At 44.0% G+C, this 17,247-nt stretch overlaps 1 protein-coding gene across 1 annotated transcript in view; it reads right to left on the reverse strand.

The window, feature by feature from the left end:
- SGPL1 (sphingosine-1-phosphate lyase 1) overlaps positions 1 to 17,247 on the reverse strand; it is a 29,915-nt gene that overhangs the window by 6,465 nt on the left and 6,203 nt on the right. The window contains exons 2-9 of the mRNA XM_066324384.1: positions 14,614 to 14,779; positions 12,702 to 12,769; positions 10,947 to 11,094; positions 9,549 to 9,628; positions 8,129 to 8,257; positions 1,737 to 1,825; positions 939 to 1,044; positions 404 to 502 (exon numbers count right to left, since the gene is read on the reverse strand). Of these exons, the coding sequence (XP_066180481.1) occupies positions 404 to 502; positions 939 to 1,044; positions 1,737 to 1,825; positions 8,129 to 8,257; positions 9,549 to 9,628; positions 10,947 to 11,094; positions 12,702 to 12,769; positions 14,614 to 14,779 (885 nt within the window). The remainder of the gene's footprint in view (positions 1 to 403; positions 503 to 938; positions 1,045 to 1,736; positions 1,826 to 8,128; positions 8,258 to 9,548; positions 9,629 to 10,946; positions 11,095 to 12,701; positions 12,770 to 14,613; positions 14,780 to 17,247) is intronic.

Consider the following 17,247-nt stretch of genomic DNA (forward strand, 5'->3'; position numbering starts at 1 on the left):
ACTGGAGCACAGAGAGGAAAGAAATCAAGAGGTGTGTTCAGAAAATAAGATCCCTTTGACTCCTACTCCCTTCACATGCTCCTCAGACTTCCACGTTAAATGTTGCTACAACCAGCAGGCCCTAAATCAAATGCTTTCCACCAGGTTAGTCATTTAGGTGTTCTTTCCTCTCAGGTAGCAAAGAACAAGCACTTCTGGCTGGTCTCACAGTCACATTCCCCCTCACTCCCAAACTGCATCCTACATACCCTGTTGTTGGTCAACAGCTCATTTGAGGACAATAATACTCTTCCAGCCAGCGGGATCCCCCCCGCCAACATCCTGGAGCCCCTCTACTCTTCTTGTGCTGGTTCCACTGTTATAACACACAAGTTCCTGCTTGTAGGAGGTAGGGATATCCTACCTCTGCCACCTCTTCAATGGGGTCCATAATTCCATGTGGGAACTGGGGGGCAGAACAGACCAGCATGGCTGTGTTCCTTGAGATAGCTCTCCTCATTGCCTGAAGATTTAAAGAGAGAAGATGCTCACATTCCATTTACCAAGTGCCATCCTGCCAAAAAAGATAAAAAGTGAGAACACGCAGAGTCTGCTCTTAAAAACCAATGCATAAAAGTGTACAGAGAGGAAAACAACGAGCTACGACCACTCATCCACTTGGAAATTCTATAATATTTTTTCACCCTCCTCTGAAATCTGGGGCTATTTACAAAATACCTAAATTACCTGAGTCTAAATGAGTCCCACGGGACAAAGGGATAACATCCAATTATTTCAAATACAACTGCATCTGCAACGGCACTTACTTGTGCTGTTTCTCATTGTTTCCAGAAAGCATTCTCCCTCTTTAGCCACTGACTCACTACCTGGACAGGCAGATTTCTTGCCTAGTTGTTATGCAGTGTTAATTTCCTCACAGGGAGAGACTAAAGTGATACCTGAACATCCACTTCCATAGCCTTGGTCAATGGTATTTGGATCAGCTTCATCCCAAAGTAATGTGCTGCCTTGTCAAAGGCGGCATGAGCGCTCACCGGGACCAGCCTGGAAAAGGAACAGATCAAACGAATGTAACATGTGCTGTCTCCCATCTCAACTGGCAGTGGCTGAACAGCCTTAATTAACCCTGTTTTCTGAGGCCTCAAATCATTATCAAAGACTTAAATGTTAGAGAAGGAAGAAAAGAACCACCAGTGTTTCATTTCTTTTTACATTTTTCCATCAAAGCAATTAACCAGAGAAATATTTTCTATGCACCATGTAGAAAAGAGACAGCACATTAAAGACAGCAAATCCTCTATTAGCAGTGTAATGATTAGCACAATTCCTCATTGGAGCTCTAACCAGCCAAACTCCAGCCTCAGAGTTTTAAGGCTAAGCCCTCTTTGATCTGAATAAATCAAACCCCTTGAATACTTCAAAGGGCCTGACAATCTCTGCTCGAGAGCAGAGCTGATGCGAGCAGCCTGTCTAGAGCAGCAGACAGGTATTGCCAAAATACAGCTGCTCAACACAGCCCCCAGTAACATCTGTGCCCCCCAGGCTGCTTTAAAACTTCCTGTGCTTTTGAACTTTTCTTTACACACAGGTTTCTCTCCTCCAGACAGAGATGGACAAGGAATAGGTGGTAGTGGGCTACGAAATGAAGGATTATTGAGGTCCAGCACCATCTCAGCTCAAGGGGACAGTAAATCCCACAAGCCCCCAAAGGAAGAAGCTGTGGTGGCACCACTCACATTTCTGGCTGTTTGATGCCTCTCTCATAAGCGAGGTCTCTGTACGCCTTGCAGGCCATGAGGATGCTCTCAGTCCCCCCAGATGTCATCTGTCACCAGAAAAGAAGCAAACAAGGAAAAACAACAATGGGTTGCAGGAATGAAAAGGCAGCAAGGGGATGTAGGCACAGCATCTCTTGCCTCTGCTTTGGAGGTGCACAGGATAACTCAGGATTTAAAGGGCAGCAGAAGCCACTGAATAGCACGAGGCAGCTTTCTGACACTCAGCTCGAAAATACACATTTCAGTGTTGAATCCTCTATTTAAATGGGATGGGGAAAGAGAAAATAAACAGAAAGTACAGGATTCCAGAGCCCAGCAGGAGAGGATCACATTGCCCGGTCACCTCACCTCATAAAACTACCTGTACTTAAACTCTTGATCAGCAGGAGATTGTTTACCTGCATTACAGATTAATTATGCCACGTATACGGAAACAACAAAGCTGATTCTGCATTCAGTCAGCTGAAGTCCAGCAGGGTTTATTAGGTCTGGAGCAGTGCCACAGCAAGGCACAGAGTCATCTCAGGGTTGGCACCACTCCTGAGCTACAAAACCTTCCCACAAACCTGGAATGCTGCAGGACTCAGAGCTTTCCCCCACGTCCTCTCTGCAGAGGCCAACCTAGGTCTGCTCAATATCAGTGATTCTAAGCCCTCAGGGACACAAGAAATTTTACACCAGGAGGAATTTGTGCATTCCTCTCCTATCCACACCGCCCACTAACCCTGCTGGCCCAGCCCTCTTCACCCTGACCACAGGGTTTGCATCAGGAGGTGAAAGAGAGGAAGGCATATACTATTGCAGACTTGAACTCAAGAGCTGGTGCAAATACATAAATTAAACTCTTTAGAGGAAGGAATTGCTCAAGCAGGAGGACTGCCTCTTGTGGGTCAGCTTTTATGAGTCCTGGCATGCAGGGGACATTGGACACAACCTTCCCCAGTAAAATTTTAATCTGGGAAAATGTGAGGTTGGTTTTTCAAGCAGCCTGCAGGACTGACTGACTGGGTGAGCCATAACCTGAGGATATGGGGTAGCTGGGACAGTTATACTGAGGTTCAGGTAAATGAGGAATCAAAATCTACTTACATTGCTTATGGAGAACTAATTTTTCTCCTCAGACCTGCTGAACCAACTGCAACCTCCCCTTTTAACCTCTTCCTCTTCAAAAATAAACATAAAAGGGACCCAATCATATCTGTATGCCTTATGATATCTGGAAGCTTGGGTTTTCCTTTGGTTTTTCCCCGCTGACATGGCTGCAAACCCCAAAAATGCCAAGTGTGACTGTATGACAATGACTAAACATTAACTACAGAGATAAGGAACAAAGTTCATGGCCTGCCAGGATTTGTTCCTAACACAATCCAAGCCAGGAGCAGCTGCTGCCACAGGCAGTGTGGAAGTGACTGTCACACCACAGACAATTCCTGCTTTTGGGGGGAAGTTTAAAAGCAACAGCTGTCAGAGATAAAACCTAACAGAGCTTCACACTGGATAAAGACATTGCTGCATTAATTGTGAAGCAAATGGATGGCAGTAGGAACACAATGTTTAAAGGGTTTTATGGGCTGTGCTACTTCTCAACACCCTTTATGAAAAGATCTGTCAGGTTGTGATTACCTTTGGGAAAAAAAAAAAAAAAACCAAACCCAGCTGGTGATAGACGGCCTTCCTACTGGGTGGGAGAAGAGGAATGGGATTATTGCATACTCCTACCTATCCTTGCAACACTGCTTAGGATAATGATTGTGAAAACTTTGCTAGGAAGGTCGTGAGGCTCTTGGGATTAGTGTTACTGAACACCAGACCTGCTCCTCGTTGGGCAGCATTCCCCACGCTCACCTAGATAATCTGCCCTTGAAAAAGCAGCCTCTCTACAGTCTTATTCCCATTTCAACCCTCACATTAAAACGCCAACATCTTGCCTTCAAACGTAACAAGCCTTTCCTCAAAGTCTGCCTTTATCCCCTGCATGGAAATGGTTTTCCACAGTTTTTGGTAGGTCGGAGCCAACACCTGTCAGCAGTCAGTCACATGCAGGGTAAGAAAGAGCATCCAGGATGGATCCTTCTCCCGGGCACCCAGACTGCCATGCAGACGACTACACAGAAAGCTTGTTCAGACAGCTGAAAATCCACCCAAAAAGCTGAATTTCAGCCAGCTCGGTTTCCTAAACTGGCCCACAGTCAGCATCACGAGTCTCCACCACGGAGTAGTGCCCAAGTGTGGGGCAGCACCTTTATCCCAGCACAGCTCCAACAACAAAATCCTCTCGGTCTACATAGATTATACCTGTGGATGGAGCCTGCTCCTTTACAGGAGGCTTTGTCAGCTTAGCCACTGACAGCAAACTCGTTCTGCTGTAGCCAGAGCCTGAATCACTGTCACAGGATCCAACTTCCCCAGTGCCTGGGGCGCTGGCACCCGGCCAATACTCCGTGATTCAGCACCCGCTGAGGGCTCACAGACATTCTTCTCTCCCCTCAATGAAAGTCCACAGGCTCGGGCAACGCCAAGGGGAAAACAGGCTGGAAACAGGCATTGTTTTAAGCAGCTCTGCAACTCTGCACTATCTTCAAAGGCCAGGCAAAGTGTGGGGGGAAAAAGGAAAGTAAACAGACATTTTGTGTTCTTGATTTGTTGTTTTACAAATGGGAGAGGAGAGGAGAAAGCACGGGGAATAAACATCCCTCCTCCTTTCCAAACTCAGTATATCACTTCCGTCACTCCCTCCCTCCAAATCCCAGTGCTCTGGAATCTCAACATTACAACAGCAGTAAGAGATAAGGTAACTATTCCAGGATTCCTTTGGCCGTGTCACTATCAAACTGTCAGACATTAAAGAACCACTTTGGTTCATGGTCTCTCACGTTTTGCTTCCATTTTCACCTGAAGAAACACGTTCATTCAGACCCTGGAGACAAAGCTGACCAAAAGTTTCACTGTGCTGAACCACTCCATGAATTTAAAAAAAAAAAAGCAAGCAAACTACAATTTATTTCTAGGGTAACGGTGAAAAACTACACCACAATCCACTGTATGGTCATAATGTTGTGGCAGCCTCCTAAAAAACCCCTGGAAACCTGCAGGTTGTAAATTCCATAAGCTATGTCTCTCAAGGTGACCTGCTTATCACTACAGATAAAATCTGGCAGATCTACACAGTTTAAGCCCCTCTCAAGACACATCACTCACATCTCCCTACTTCAAATGTACAGCCAAAGCTTGGAAGCCACAGAATTTGGGGAGATGAAACAAAATGGGTTTCTACAGGAAGCCTAGGGTGCATCTGGTGATTTTGCCTTCTCTCTCCTATTCTCAGCTGTAGAATAAGTGGAAGAAGAATTCACAGAGATCCACATCAAATATTCACATGTCACCCACACACAGAATTTTTCCATACACTTTAAATCTGCCCTTTTTAAAGTTCAAAAAGCTACTTAAAGAAAAAAAAAAATACTGCAGCTTGCATAAAAGTGGTGATTTCTCCCCAAACTACAGGGGAAATCCACACAGCCAACACTGCAAATCAAAGCACATTGTGAACATGAACACATCAGACAAGAACATACCCCCCTGTTCCTCTTCTATTTGCTGAGCTTAATTCATCCTTCCAAATCATTGCAAGAATTAGATTAGAATCTTCCAGGTGCCCAAACTCACCAATTCCTGTCCCTTTGCTCTTGCGTAACGCAATTAAAGAAAGAACGATAGCAGTAATTAGTGAGAAATAGGAAGTATCCACTCCTGAATATGATTACTTTAGAACTGCTTAAAAACTTTAAACAGCTTTCAGAGCAATTTAAGGCAAAGGCATGTCTGAACCCCCCCTAACCACCAGGACATTGTTAGAGCTTTTATGCCCATGTCAACAAAGGAGAATTACAGCCCACATGGCTCAGCTAAAGGCAACTCCTGTAAATAACACAAGCTGCTCATCTGATTTAACACTCAGAAATGTAAAAAAGACGCGTTTCATTTTGGCATTTATGAAACACACCCAAAAACCTTCAAAGAGGAAGTTCGCCAGAGATCTTGCTGAGGGAAATGTCCACATGACACTGGGCAAGACCATGCAGAGATCCCAGGTTGCTGAAAACCTTGGGAACAGCATGGATGTGTCACAGGGCTGCTTTTCCCAGACTGAGCAGCAGAATATCACTGCCACAAAGTGCTATAGACATCAGAGCACAAAGGAAGTGAAACTGCCCCACTGAGAAGTCCAGACAAAAACTTTTTGGTGCTTTCCATACAGCACAGATGCAGACACCCTCTCCAGAAATATCAACGAGTTCCATCTGCCTTCAGGGACCACCACCAACAACAAATTGGCCAAGCAGCCCCTGCTGCTTAAATCAGGTTAGTAAATCCAGTGGAGGGGCCTGGCAATACAACACACTGCCTCTCAGAGGTGGTAGTGAGGAAGTTCATAGGGGGAAAAACACAGTTGTTCTAAATCTCAACACTGCAAAAGCTGAATCGAGTAAACCAGAGACCTTCTCTGTAGAATGAGCCAGCCAACCCTATTGAACAAATTAAAGACAACTCAGTGTTGCACCTTCCCTGGTTCAGTATTAAAACCTCTCTCCTTTGCAGTCTCACCAGTTACAGAAGTATAACTGTAGCACTGAGCCACCTGCTGCAGAAGGGCCTTCCCAAGACAGAAAGCAGCTTGTCAGTTTGGAAGAATGCTTTTTTTGAATTGAGTTTGTAACTGTCCAAGCCTCCAGAAATTATTCTGAAATGTTAATTCAGTTCGGAGGAGAAGAAAAGAAAATAAGTAAAGTCTTTGAGCCCAACTACTTAAAGAACATGTGACCTCAATATACCCACCCACATCTCTCAATCAGCGATCAGCAGCTCTGGACACTTCACAGTCAGGAAGAGCAGTGGGAGGAAGACAAAAAGTCCACTGGAAACACTCATTCAGACATGATAATTACAAGGGGTGCAATTAATCTTCCATTTCTGGCTGATCAACTTTCCAGGCCCCCCTTTTCCCCACAAATGGGGCTTGGTTTCAGCAGCTAGGACAGAATTCCACAGCAGGTTGTGCACTTCCCCTTTGCTTTGTGGCATTGTCTTTGGCAGTGAGGGGAGGACAGAAGGAAAAGCAGGATTCTCCAGAGCATATTTGTGCAGGTCTTACTTTGGCTGCGGCAGTTTTTTTACCTGTTCTGACCTTCTCTAAGGCAATTCCACTTGTCCATCTCAGTGGGAGATTACCCAGGGCCAAGGCTGACACTTTTACATCGTGTTTTCCATAACAAAATGCGAAGAACCCCAGTGCAGGCGTCAGCAAGCAAAGTTCCCCAAGCACCTCTCAGAGGCACACAGCTCTGTGGCTGCTGGATCAGCTCATGTCCCAACTGCTGACAGAAATGAGTTCCAACAGCTTCATGCCCAGCCCTTGCCCCACTCCAGGGATAACCTCCCCGGTGTTCTCAGCACCGCAAGCCATGAAGGAGCTGAGGTGAAATGAAATGGTTTACATAAGCAAAGAGCTCCTCTAAACTTGAAGGTGGTGCAAGGAACACAGTCCTGAGAAGGAAAGTCAGGACAGAGGGTGTCACCTCCTCTCAAAGGCAACCACATCTTGCACTCCCACACAGTTGACTTCATCTTCAATCTCACTGGGAGTCTGATCCCAGCTACACCTTCTGCAAAGCTACTCCAGTACTCAGCTCCTTAACACAAGCAAGCCTCCAGCTGACAGAAGCAGCCCACTCAAGGCCAGCTCAAGTCATAAGCTCTTGTGTCAACACTGCCTTCCAACACCGAAAGCATCAGTTTAAGAACACACATTGGGACTCTTGCTGGGAATTCTATCAAGGCTGTAAAACTGGTTTAGACTGGAAGGCCACATGAGCCTGGGAATACAGCTTTCCAGCTGGACAGCTGACAATCCATGCCATGCCTGTTGGTGAGCAGCCAGCCAGCCAGCTGCCCCTGCCCTCAAGCTCAGCAATCTGGCAGGCTCACAGATTTCCAGCTCAGAGACTAAAACCAAGGGGAGCTTCTTAGAATGACACTTCTCTGTTCACAATTCCCCACTGACATCCAGCCAGGCTGCATTACACCAGTTCTCCCTTCCAACTGTCATCAAGCCTGTGTCACTTAAGAGTGGGGGGAAAAAGCTGAAGTAAACCATCTTGTTTAGAGAACTGTTTCTCTGAGTCAAGTTGTCTCTCATAAAGAGGAATAAAGCAACCTCCACACAGCTGGCATGGAACACACCAGAATGAGCTTACCCTCATGCTCATCTGGAGAGGACAAGGTGCATTTGCACTTATTAAAGTCAAAAATACCCCAACACGTTAGGAGGCAGTCGAAGACAGGCTACTTACAGCTCCACAAGAGTTGGGGCCCCCATGGAAGAGTGTACAGACAATCCTCACCACTTCTGCCTCCATCTTCCTCAGACCAGGGAATATATCTGGATGGAGAGGATTACTCCAGGCAAACTCTTCATACACCTTCAGAAAACAAAGAGACAAAGTTAAACTTGCAGATGAGGCTTTGAGAACTCCCCATGTGCACTGTAGAAGCAAATTAGCTGCATTTCACTGAAAGAATATTACAGTACTTAACTGTTCCTGCAAGTAAATGCCACAAGGTGGGAAGCTGAAGAGTAAAAGAAAAAAAATAAAAGTTTCTCTATTCACACCTCTGGAGTGATTCTACAGCACAGCAGTATCTCTTGTAAGGACTGATCTAATAATTTTGCTGTTTTTAAAGAAGAACACAAAATACATCCTGCAACTGCTTTACATAAATCAGGAAAAAAAAAAGCGACTTTGCAGAACTTGTTCTCAAGTTTACTCTTAAGAGGGGGTTCTGAGGCAGGCAGTAAAGCACAAATGCCCAGCCACACCACAAGAAGAGTGGCTGTGGAAACCAGTGGCTGTATTTCTGCTCATTACACAACTGTGGGCTCACAGGATACAAGGCTGGAATAGGCCAGTCCCAACCCCCTGCAGTCCAGATCAAAAAGCAAGGGCAGGGATGTTAAATAAAACACAGCAAAACAAACTAGTTGGTTTTTTTTTTTTAAACAAAATAATCAGCACAAACAAAGGGAATTTTTCCAGAAAGTGATCCAAGCCAAGGCCCCTCCAGAAAGGCTGTTCTGAGCTTTGTTTCCCCAAAAGTGGCACAGAAAATGTCAACATGAGGAAGAGAACAGCAATAACAACCATTAAACAGAGCCCATTACAGCTGCTACAAAAGCTGTTCCCAGGAGCAAGAGGGCCAGGCTTCCCTTTCCAGCAAAACAATTCTGTAAGGAGATGTACTTGAAAACAAACCTTTAGGCTGTTTAGGTTATTTTGCAGCCTTCTCAAAGGGGGAAGTTCCAGAGCAGGTAAACAGACCTCACAAAGACACCACTGAAGCATGCCAGTGCTCCATTGTCTAAGATTTGGATCACACAGCCACACCAAAAAACATTTCTCAAGGCTTCTCTTTTGCTCACACCAGGAGGAGTTTGGTTTTTCTCAGTGAAAGTTGTTCCAGTACCAGTCTCCAGTTCACTTTTAATTACTAATTCACTCAAAACAGCACCTCATTTGTTTAGATCCCAGTTACCTCTACGTGGTGTTTTCACAGGGACAGTTACGTGGCCAGGGTTACACTGCCCAAATTGCCACTAATTTCCCTTCCCAGACTTAAGATTTACATCTTTCCCATTTACTTTGGGATGCTGAAACAGCTCTGAAGGGTTACTGATAACCCTGAAGATGCAAAGTTGGCCTGCTTGCACTTTACCTTCACCAGCAGGTGGGTGAGTTTCTCTTCACCACTGTACACAGTCCCAGAGACTTTCCCATCCTGCCAGCGTATGTCTCCTGGAAGAACGGGAAGAGCACACTGCTCACAAACACAGCCATTCCCAGCCAGGGTGGAAAAGCACACAGAAAATCCCCTCAGTTCCACAGAGGAAGCCTCAGCTTTTGAGATTTTTTGAGTTTTTAAGATTTTTTGAGTTTTGTGGCCCAGGGCCAGCTGCATGTGAAGCTGAGCCCCTGGCACCATGTGAACTTAGCAAACGGCAAGTAAATGACAACTTAAAGAGTCAGCATATAACCAACATGTAGCTGGAGCAAGCAGTTATACTAATAAATAATCCACTTAATCCCCAGCAGTTTCCCCAAACTGCTGTTCAACCAACTGGACATTAAATTAAAGCCACTTTCAAAGAGCACCCACCACCACTGTAAGCTGAGAAGAGATGGAAAAGCCAAGTTTGTACTGCTAAAATCCACAGTGCTGGCACCTCGATTAAATTTCACCTAAACAGGGATTTCCAGGCAACTTCCAAAGGGGAGTGGAGGGGTGGAAAGGGCAAATAGGGGGGACTTGAGAAAAGAAAAAACAACCCCAGTGAAGGCAGGAAACAGTAATTTAAGAGAAAACACAGACAGAAGCAACATCAGCAATACACAGCAGTAGAAAAGAAGGAAGTAGTTCCAGGATGCTGAATCGTGAAATTTTTTATTTCTGAATTTGGAGCAGATGCACCGTTCTAGCAGACAATTCAGGGCATTTCTCAAATTTGGGATAGGAGCAGGGCAGTCATATCTTCTCCTCTGGAAGGCAAGTCACCCAAATTTGTAACAGGCACAAATCAGGGGGAACACATTTACAGGAGAGAAGCAACTCAAATTAAGTGCCAGACACTGCTTATGTGGATTCAAGCCAGGAGAACATTATCATCATCACTCTTCCTTAAAAGGCTTTTTCAAGGCACAAATCATTGTCTCTCCTAATTGAAGTCACAGTCTTGGAAATTCCCTAACAATCCTACTCGGAAGATGCTTTTTTTGACTGTGAGTACTTTCTGGGGCTTCACATTTCTGGTAAAAGTCAAACATCAAGGCAACTGTTCAGAAATGCAATCTAAAACGAGAGTTTCCTCCATATTTCTCCTTTCCTCAGACCTCCCATCTCTCCATCAGCCTAGAATTCTTGTGGAAGGAACGGAATTTCAATGCAAATACCCAAACACAGCATTAGAACTCATGAATCTTAGTCACGTCCAGAAGAAAAACAGACAAAAACTTGCAAAGGGACAAAATATTTAAGCTGAACCCATGAGCAGGAGTCACTGGGCCTCATTTAAGAGAGGAAGTGTCATGTTTGGTGTCTGCTGCAGTACAGACTCACCTTTTGAGCTGTACTCTTTCATCTTCTGCAGCACTTCAGGCTGGCTCATGCCTTGTTCTGGTAGCACTTTGATATAATCCTTTTCATCTTTCAGGAAAGATAAACTGGAAGTGACATCATTCAAGGCTTCATCAATCTTCCTTTGAATCTTAAAAAAAAAAAAAAAAAAAAAAAAAAAAAAAAAAAAAAAAAAAAAAAAAGCCTATCAAACAATGGCACTGGTCAAATTCTGAATAACTGTTAAGTGCAGGACAGGACCTGCTGCCTACATCTGTGGTGTTGATGGAACAGACAGGAACTGCTCCACTGGGAGAGATTTGACCCCTTTCCTTAGTGCTTCAGAAATTAAAATCAAGGAAAAAAACTGCATTTTTAACCAGCAAACCTTTCAAAGTCAGTTTTTAATTTGTAGAGGTCTTCAGATGCATTAGTTTGTACCTTGCCTCCTCTACCACCACACACAAAGTTTATAAACTCATGAAAACAGAGACACAATAAAGCAATCTCCACCACAGGCACAGTTCAGAGATTTCTTTCCTCCCACCCACACCCTGCACTCGGGAAACCCCAGATTTCTTCTCACAACACATTCCAAAGTAAAGATTCTTCTTCCAGGCAACACAGGTGTTGGGATATTGACTTTTGGACATTGGAATGCCTCAAAGTCAAGGCATCTTGTGAGCACCTGATAAGTTATCAGGTATCAACCTACCAAAGAACATCAAGAGGACACAGAGCAGGAGTGCTCTGGCAAAGGGCAGCAGTGTCAGCCCTGAGAAGGGAAGCCTGGACACAACAGGGATTGTATGTGTCCTTTTCTAACAGGCAGGCAAGAAACAGAAGAGAATTTATCTGATCAAGGGCTACTGAGGTCAGGAGCTAAAAGCCGGGGCACTTAACAGGCCAGGGAGGGGATTTAATCCCTTCCAGAGGGATGTGGGAAAAACTGGAGAACTCCTTCCAAAGCAAAAGGAAAAGAATTCCTCTGCGCTACTCTCTTTGGATAAAATTGCCTGGAACAGGTCTGACCCCTGGAATCAATGTGTAAATACACCAGCACAGCAAGCAGCAGGAAGTGCAATCAAGTGTGATACCATCGTTTACGAGGTCAAATAAACTCAGCTGTGCATTTCTTCATCCCGAGTCCTTAACATGCCAAAACATGCTGACAGTTGTGGTTTCAAGATTTTATTAAAAAAAAAAAACAAAACACCAGCTCCCAAACACTACACCTTGTGTGCCATTTTAATGATTACACAAAGTGCTGATATCCTTCTGCTAACTTTTGCTAATAGTTATCTGAGCCCTGAACTAATCACAGCCAGCTGCTTGATTAAAATAAATACCATTCCACATTGCACAACAAACCCCTGGCTGTCTCACACTTCACACCGCTTCAAAAGAACAACTCCAGTTCAATCCTGTCCCTTCTTCCAGAATAAATATAATTTTCTTAAAAATCTAACAATGAGGAAATGTTACTGGAGAATTCACTCATTCTTGGTTAATATATGTAGTTCAAAGTTAAAAAGGGGTGGAACCCCCTTCTTAGGGAAGTGATACTATGACAAAAAGATTGGGTAGAAATTACATCTATCATTAAACCAGGAGGCAGCAGAAGACATTCCAGATCTATATCCTGGATCATTAGGACCAGAGTAACATGACAACAAAGATGCATAGAACTGTATATTCTGCAAGAGAGCGGAAACTAGAACCTGGAATAATCCTGTAGGTACTTGTTCAAATACTTACTATAGCCCCAATAAATGGCATTTTTCTCAGCAGTTTAAAGAACTGTTTTTTAGTTCGGGACGTCAAACCTGAAAGACAAAAAACAGAAAGGAACCTAAGAAATGGAAAAAAGAAATTCCTGATGCAGCTCACGATCCAGGCTCAGCATTCCTGATCCAAGCTGAAATAACACAGTGACTCTTGGGACATGGTGAGACAGATGAGTGAATCCAAGAGCAAGGCTTTCAGGGATGGACCACGCTTTGGAAACATCTGGACGGCAGAACAGCAGCCATCTACAGGAATCAGTTGTTTCTTACTTACGTTGGGAATTCACACTCACATGTGGAATTTGACAGGAAAAAGAGAGATTCCAGGGTTTGCTAAAGGTAAGGAACTATTATCATTTCCTGCATCTTCAAACCAGAATAGTTACTTGGAAACAAAGCCACTGTGCAGTGTAAAACAGGCTCCCAGAGCAAAGGAGGGAACAGGGACATTTGTGACAACGCCAGTGACAACACAATGAGGATTTGCCTCATTTGATGCACTCAGAGGTGATTCAGAGAAAAGCGATGGAGAGAGGGAAGAGCAGAAATTCCACCACAGCACAAAGACTCAAACGAGAGAAGCCACTGATGACAAGCACTGGAAAACTCCTCGACAGCTCTCAAAGCAGGAAATGAAATCAGGATGACAGAGACGCTTTATAAGCCACCAAAAATACCTTCCCAGTCCTACCTGCACACCAGCAGGACAACCCAAAAATAACTAAATAAAGTTTAAAAATCAATCATTTTATGACTTTGCAATTTTATCTACACTTCATATATATAATTTGAAAAGCTACCAAGGATGCTAATTGGCACATTCTGTAGTAAATACCTCTTAGTGCCCAGATGGTAACATTTCTGTTGCACACCTCACTGTGCCCACTGTTTCATTAATAATTTTCACAGTGAGAAAAGACTGCAAACTCCTGAAAAACTCTGACAATCTAATCACGCCTTATAATAGCTACTCCATACTTAAACAAAATGCATTGTGCAACAGTAAAAATACTAGCTAGGAAGAGAACTGTCCTGAATAAAAGTTTCATGCCAATTTGTTCCTTACAGACATTTCCACTGTTCAGCTGTCCCCATCTCTACAAAGAGAAAGGACTGCTTGAGAAACAGAGACACAGAAGGAGACATCAAGTCAAAAACTTGGCAATTTTTAACAAGCTACCACCCGAGTGCAACCCTAAGGGGCCTGTGGGTACTGAAATGCAGCTCTGAGGGCATGGTAGCAACCTCAGGCCATCATATGACCAGAGAAAACTGCAGGTTCTGCAGAGTTCAGCTCCACTGAAGAGCTGCCACTCTTCAGTGAAAACAGAAGAGAAACCACTCAAAACAGGAAGATACTCCAGAAACAGAAAAAAAAAAAAATTACAAGAAAAAATATCCTCACACTATCACACGTAATTATCTTGAACATTTTGAAGATGAAACGTGCCCCCAGCATGGAATCAAGACCACATCTGCTCCCCCAGCAGAAAGGGAAACAACCAAGAGTTATCCAGACACTTTGCAGCAGTGGCTATGTTCACAGGAACCCAGGTCTCCATAAATCTCCCCAGGGTTTGCGCAGAAGAGACTGTTGTGGCAAGCAGATAGTTTAGCCAAAGAAAAAAGGGAGACGAGGGAAACGGGAAGGAAACAGAAGCACATTCCATGCACCCTCTGACAGAATAGGGGAGCTTCATTTACCAGACAGGCCTCGACTTTCATTCAGAAGAGAGTTTGGTAAATATCAGGTGACAGCAGACGGTCTGTTTTAACAAGGGTTTGTCCTTGATTCACCCTCTTTCCTTCCACTGCCCAGGAACAACTCAGGGCCACCTCCCCTCCCTCCCGAGGTAAGAAAATGTCCCACGTCAAATACTTACTCTCAGGCTGGCAGAGGAAGCCATGCAGCCACACGCTGACAAGCGTGGAAGAAAAGGTCAACCCAATGAGCTGCCAGGGTTCAAGTCCATCACACTGGGTGTTCACAAAGCTTGTCACTTTCTCCCAATACATCTGGAGGATTTCCTTATAGGGAATAAGGGCCTCCTGTGCAAAGCAAAAGCAGGAGGAAATTGAGGAAAGTGCAAATGAAAACAAGCAGGGCACCAAAAAGCCAATTGTTGTTTTAAAAAGGTGCTTTCTGGTACGCAGACTCCATGTTTTCCTTAATTCCTGCAAATACAACAGGCAGGAGATAGCTTTTATTCACTTCCACTTAAGAGTCACAGATAAAAATACACACCTTGAGAGACTTCAAATACTGAGAGAGAAGCACCAAGAGCAGATGAGCAATGTAAGCTTCTCTGCACAGTCCCAAGAACCACCACTAGATAGTATCACTGCCCAAGAGAAGGAACAGCATAAATAGTTTTTTCCAAGGAATTCTCCAGTGGTGAGTGAAGGTATCACCAAAACAGGTCCATTAACTCGGACTGGATTTTCAATGAAGATGGAAGCACTCAGCAAGCCCTTAATTTAAAGATCTAATTAGCATATTACACACCAAGGGGGGATGGGAGGAAAACACTGCTGCAGCCAAAATAACCCCCAGAAAACGGTGATGCAAGCACAATTACAATGTCAAAGCAGGAATTACTGTCGGGACACAGCCCAATTTCCTAATCAATACCTTCAAACCAGATGCTCTTCAAGAGCATCAGAACAGGGCAAGGAAAACCGGATGTGCACAGGAGAAAAAGGACATTTACCCCTAAACAAGGGTCTTCCATCCAATCCTAGAGATAAAAAATTCTAGAGATAAGAATAAGCAAGAAAAGAGCCCTCTCCCAAATCCCTCTTCCCTTTAGACCAGCCCAGTTTTGCCCAGTTTAACTGGGGAGATCTCCAGCACTCGAGAGCTTCACTCTCCAAACAACAGGGAAAGAAAGTACGAGGAACCTTTCAAAACACTTATAACTAAGCCTTGGAAAGAATAAATCCTTGATTCCTCTGCTGTTGGACTTCGGGTGGGAATAGAGCAGTTTTTCAATAAACCACTAAATTAAAAACTGCTAAAACTCTGCTTCTCAGGACCCTTCACAGGTCTCACTTCTGGGTCAAGCCAACAACAGAAGAAGCATTTAATTAACTGTCTTTTTAGGGGGTAATGTGTCATTCCAATACAACTGGAGAGGCTACTAACAGTCTAAAAAGTAGCCAAGTTTTCCTAAATAAATCAAAGGAGGAAGGAGGCTTTCCTTACCAAAAAGCAACACTAATAAATACTCACTACATCGGAAAAGCAGTAAAATACATATAACGTGGCAGAGTTTGAAAGTATTTGACAACCAATTGAAATTGAAAGTATTAAGCAACCCAAAGGTAAATTCCAGCAGAATTAATAGCATTTACCCTTAGCAGAGGAGGGTTTTCACCCATGTCCTAGCACAGGCTGAAGGGACAAGGACTGAATTGGCAAAAGCAAGCAGCACTCAGCTCAGAGAGGGCAAATTAGCACCCATTCACTTGGCAAAGAGCAATTTAAAAACACATCAGAGCCACTTCAGCCTCCAAAACAAGGCGACCACACAAACAGCTGCAGTTAGGCAATGTCCCAGCTAATGAATGCCCCGTCCTCCAAGCCACTCACCACGAAGCCGATTTTACCCCAGAATTTAAGGGAAGAGCCACCTTTTCCAGCTAACCAAAGGTGGTACTTAAGTTTCAGCGAGTTTGCACAACCTTCGCTGGCAAATCCCTGGGAAATGAGTTTATCCCGCAACAATGACTCTGGTTCTTTGCCTAGGATGAAATGCCAGGACATCATTCTGTTTTGGAACTGCACTTCAAGGCTGGAAATGGAGCCACTAATGGGCTGGTGTGTCAATAGCTGTTCTCAACTCATGGCAAGAAAATGCTGCAGCATCGAATATCAAGTAGGCGATGCATTTTTTTCTTTCCTGAAGATGGAGGACACTGTAAGCCCTGAATCAAAATGGAACATGACCTTCTTGACAGAAGTCACTCCAGTCAATGGCCAAGTCAAAATAAACAAATCTGCCGAGAGATTGACCTCACTCTTGGAGAAAGCTCTGGACAGAAGGTCCCAGCTGTCTGCACATTTTGTTGTCACTGAAACCCCTGAGCACTGACATATGGGAACTCAATGGTATAACCAAGTTTTGAAAAAATAAGAGCAGATTTTCATTATGTTCATTCTAAGACATTGAAGAATTTCTTCCCCTTTCTTGCCTTAAAAAAAACCCAATCTGAAATCACTCCACAAGTGTTACAATTTGACCAAGCAAAGATTTTTTTCTGTATTTCTCACTTTCCTTCTTCATTCATTTCATACTTAGATGAGTTTGAAGGACGAGGTTGATCCATTTAGGAGGATATTAAAAACTAGGATTAAAAAACCCAGTGGAAATTGGCACGGAAGATGCGTTAGCAGTGAATTACAATTTCTCGCCTCCCTGGCTAACCACGCGCTCAGTTTTTCCCAAATGTTCCTTTCCCTGAAAAAGTATCCAGCAAGACATGACAGACCTTTACTTCCTGAATTATTCACTTAA

Source organism: Sylvia atricapilla, chromosome 8 (assembly GCF_009819655.1).
Source record: "Sylvia atricapilla isolate bSylAtr1 chromosome 8, bSylAtr1.pri, whole genome shotgun sequence".
Classification (NCBI taxonomy): domain Eukaryota; kingdom Metazoa; phylum Chordata; class Aves; order Passeriformes; family Sylviidae; genus Sylvia; species Sylvia atricapilla.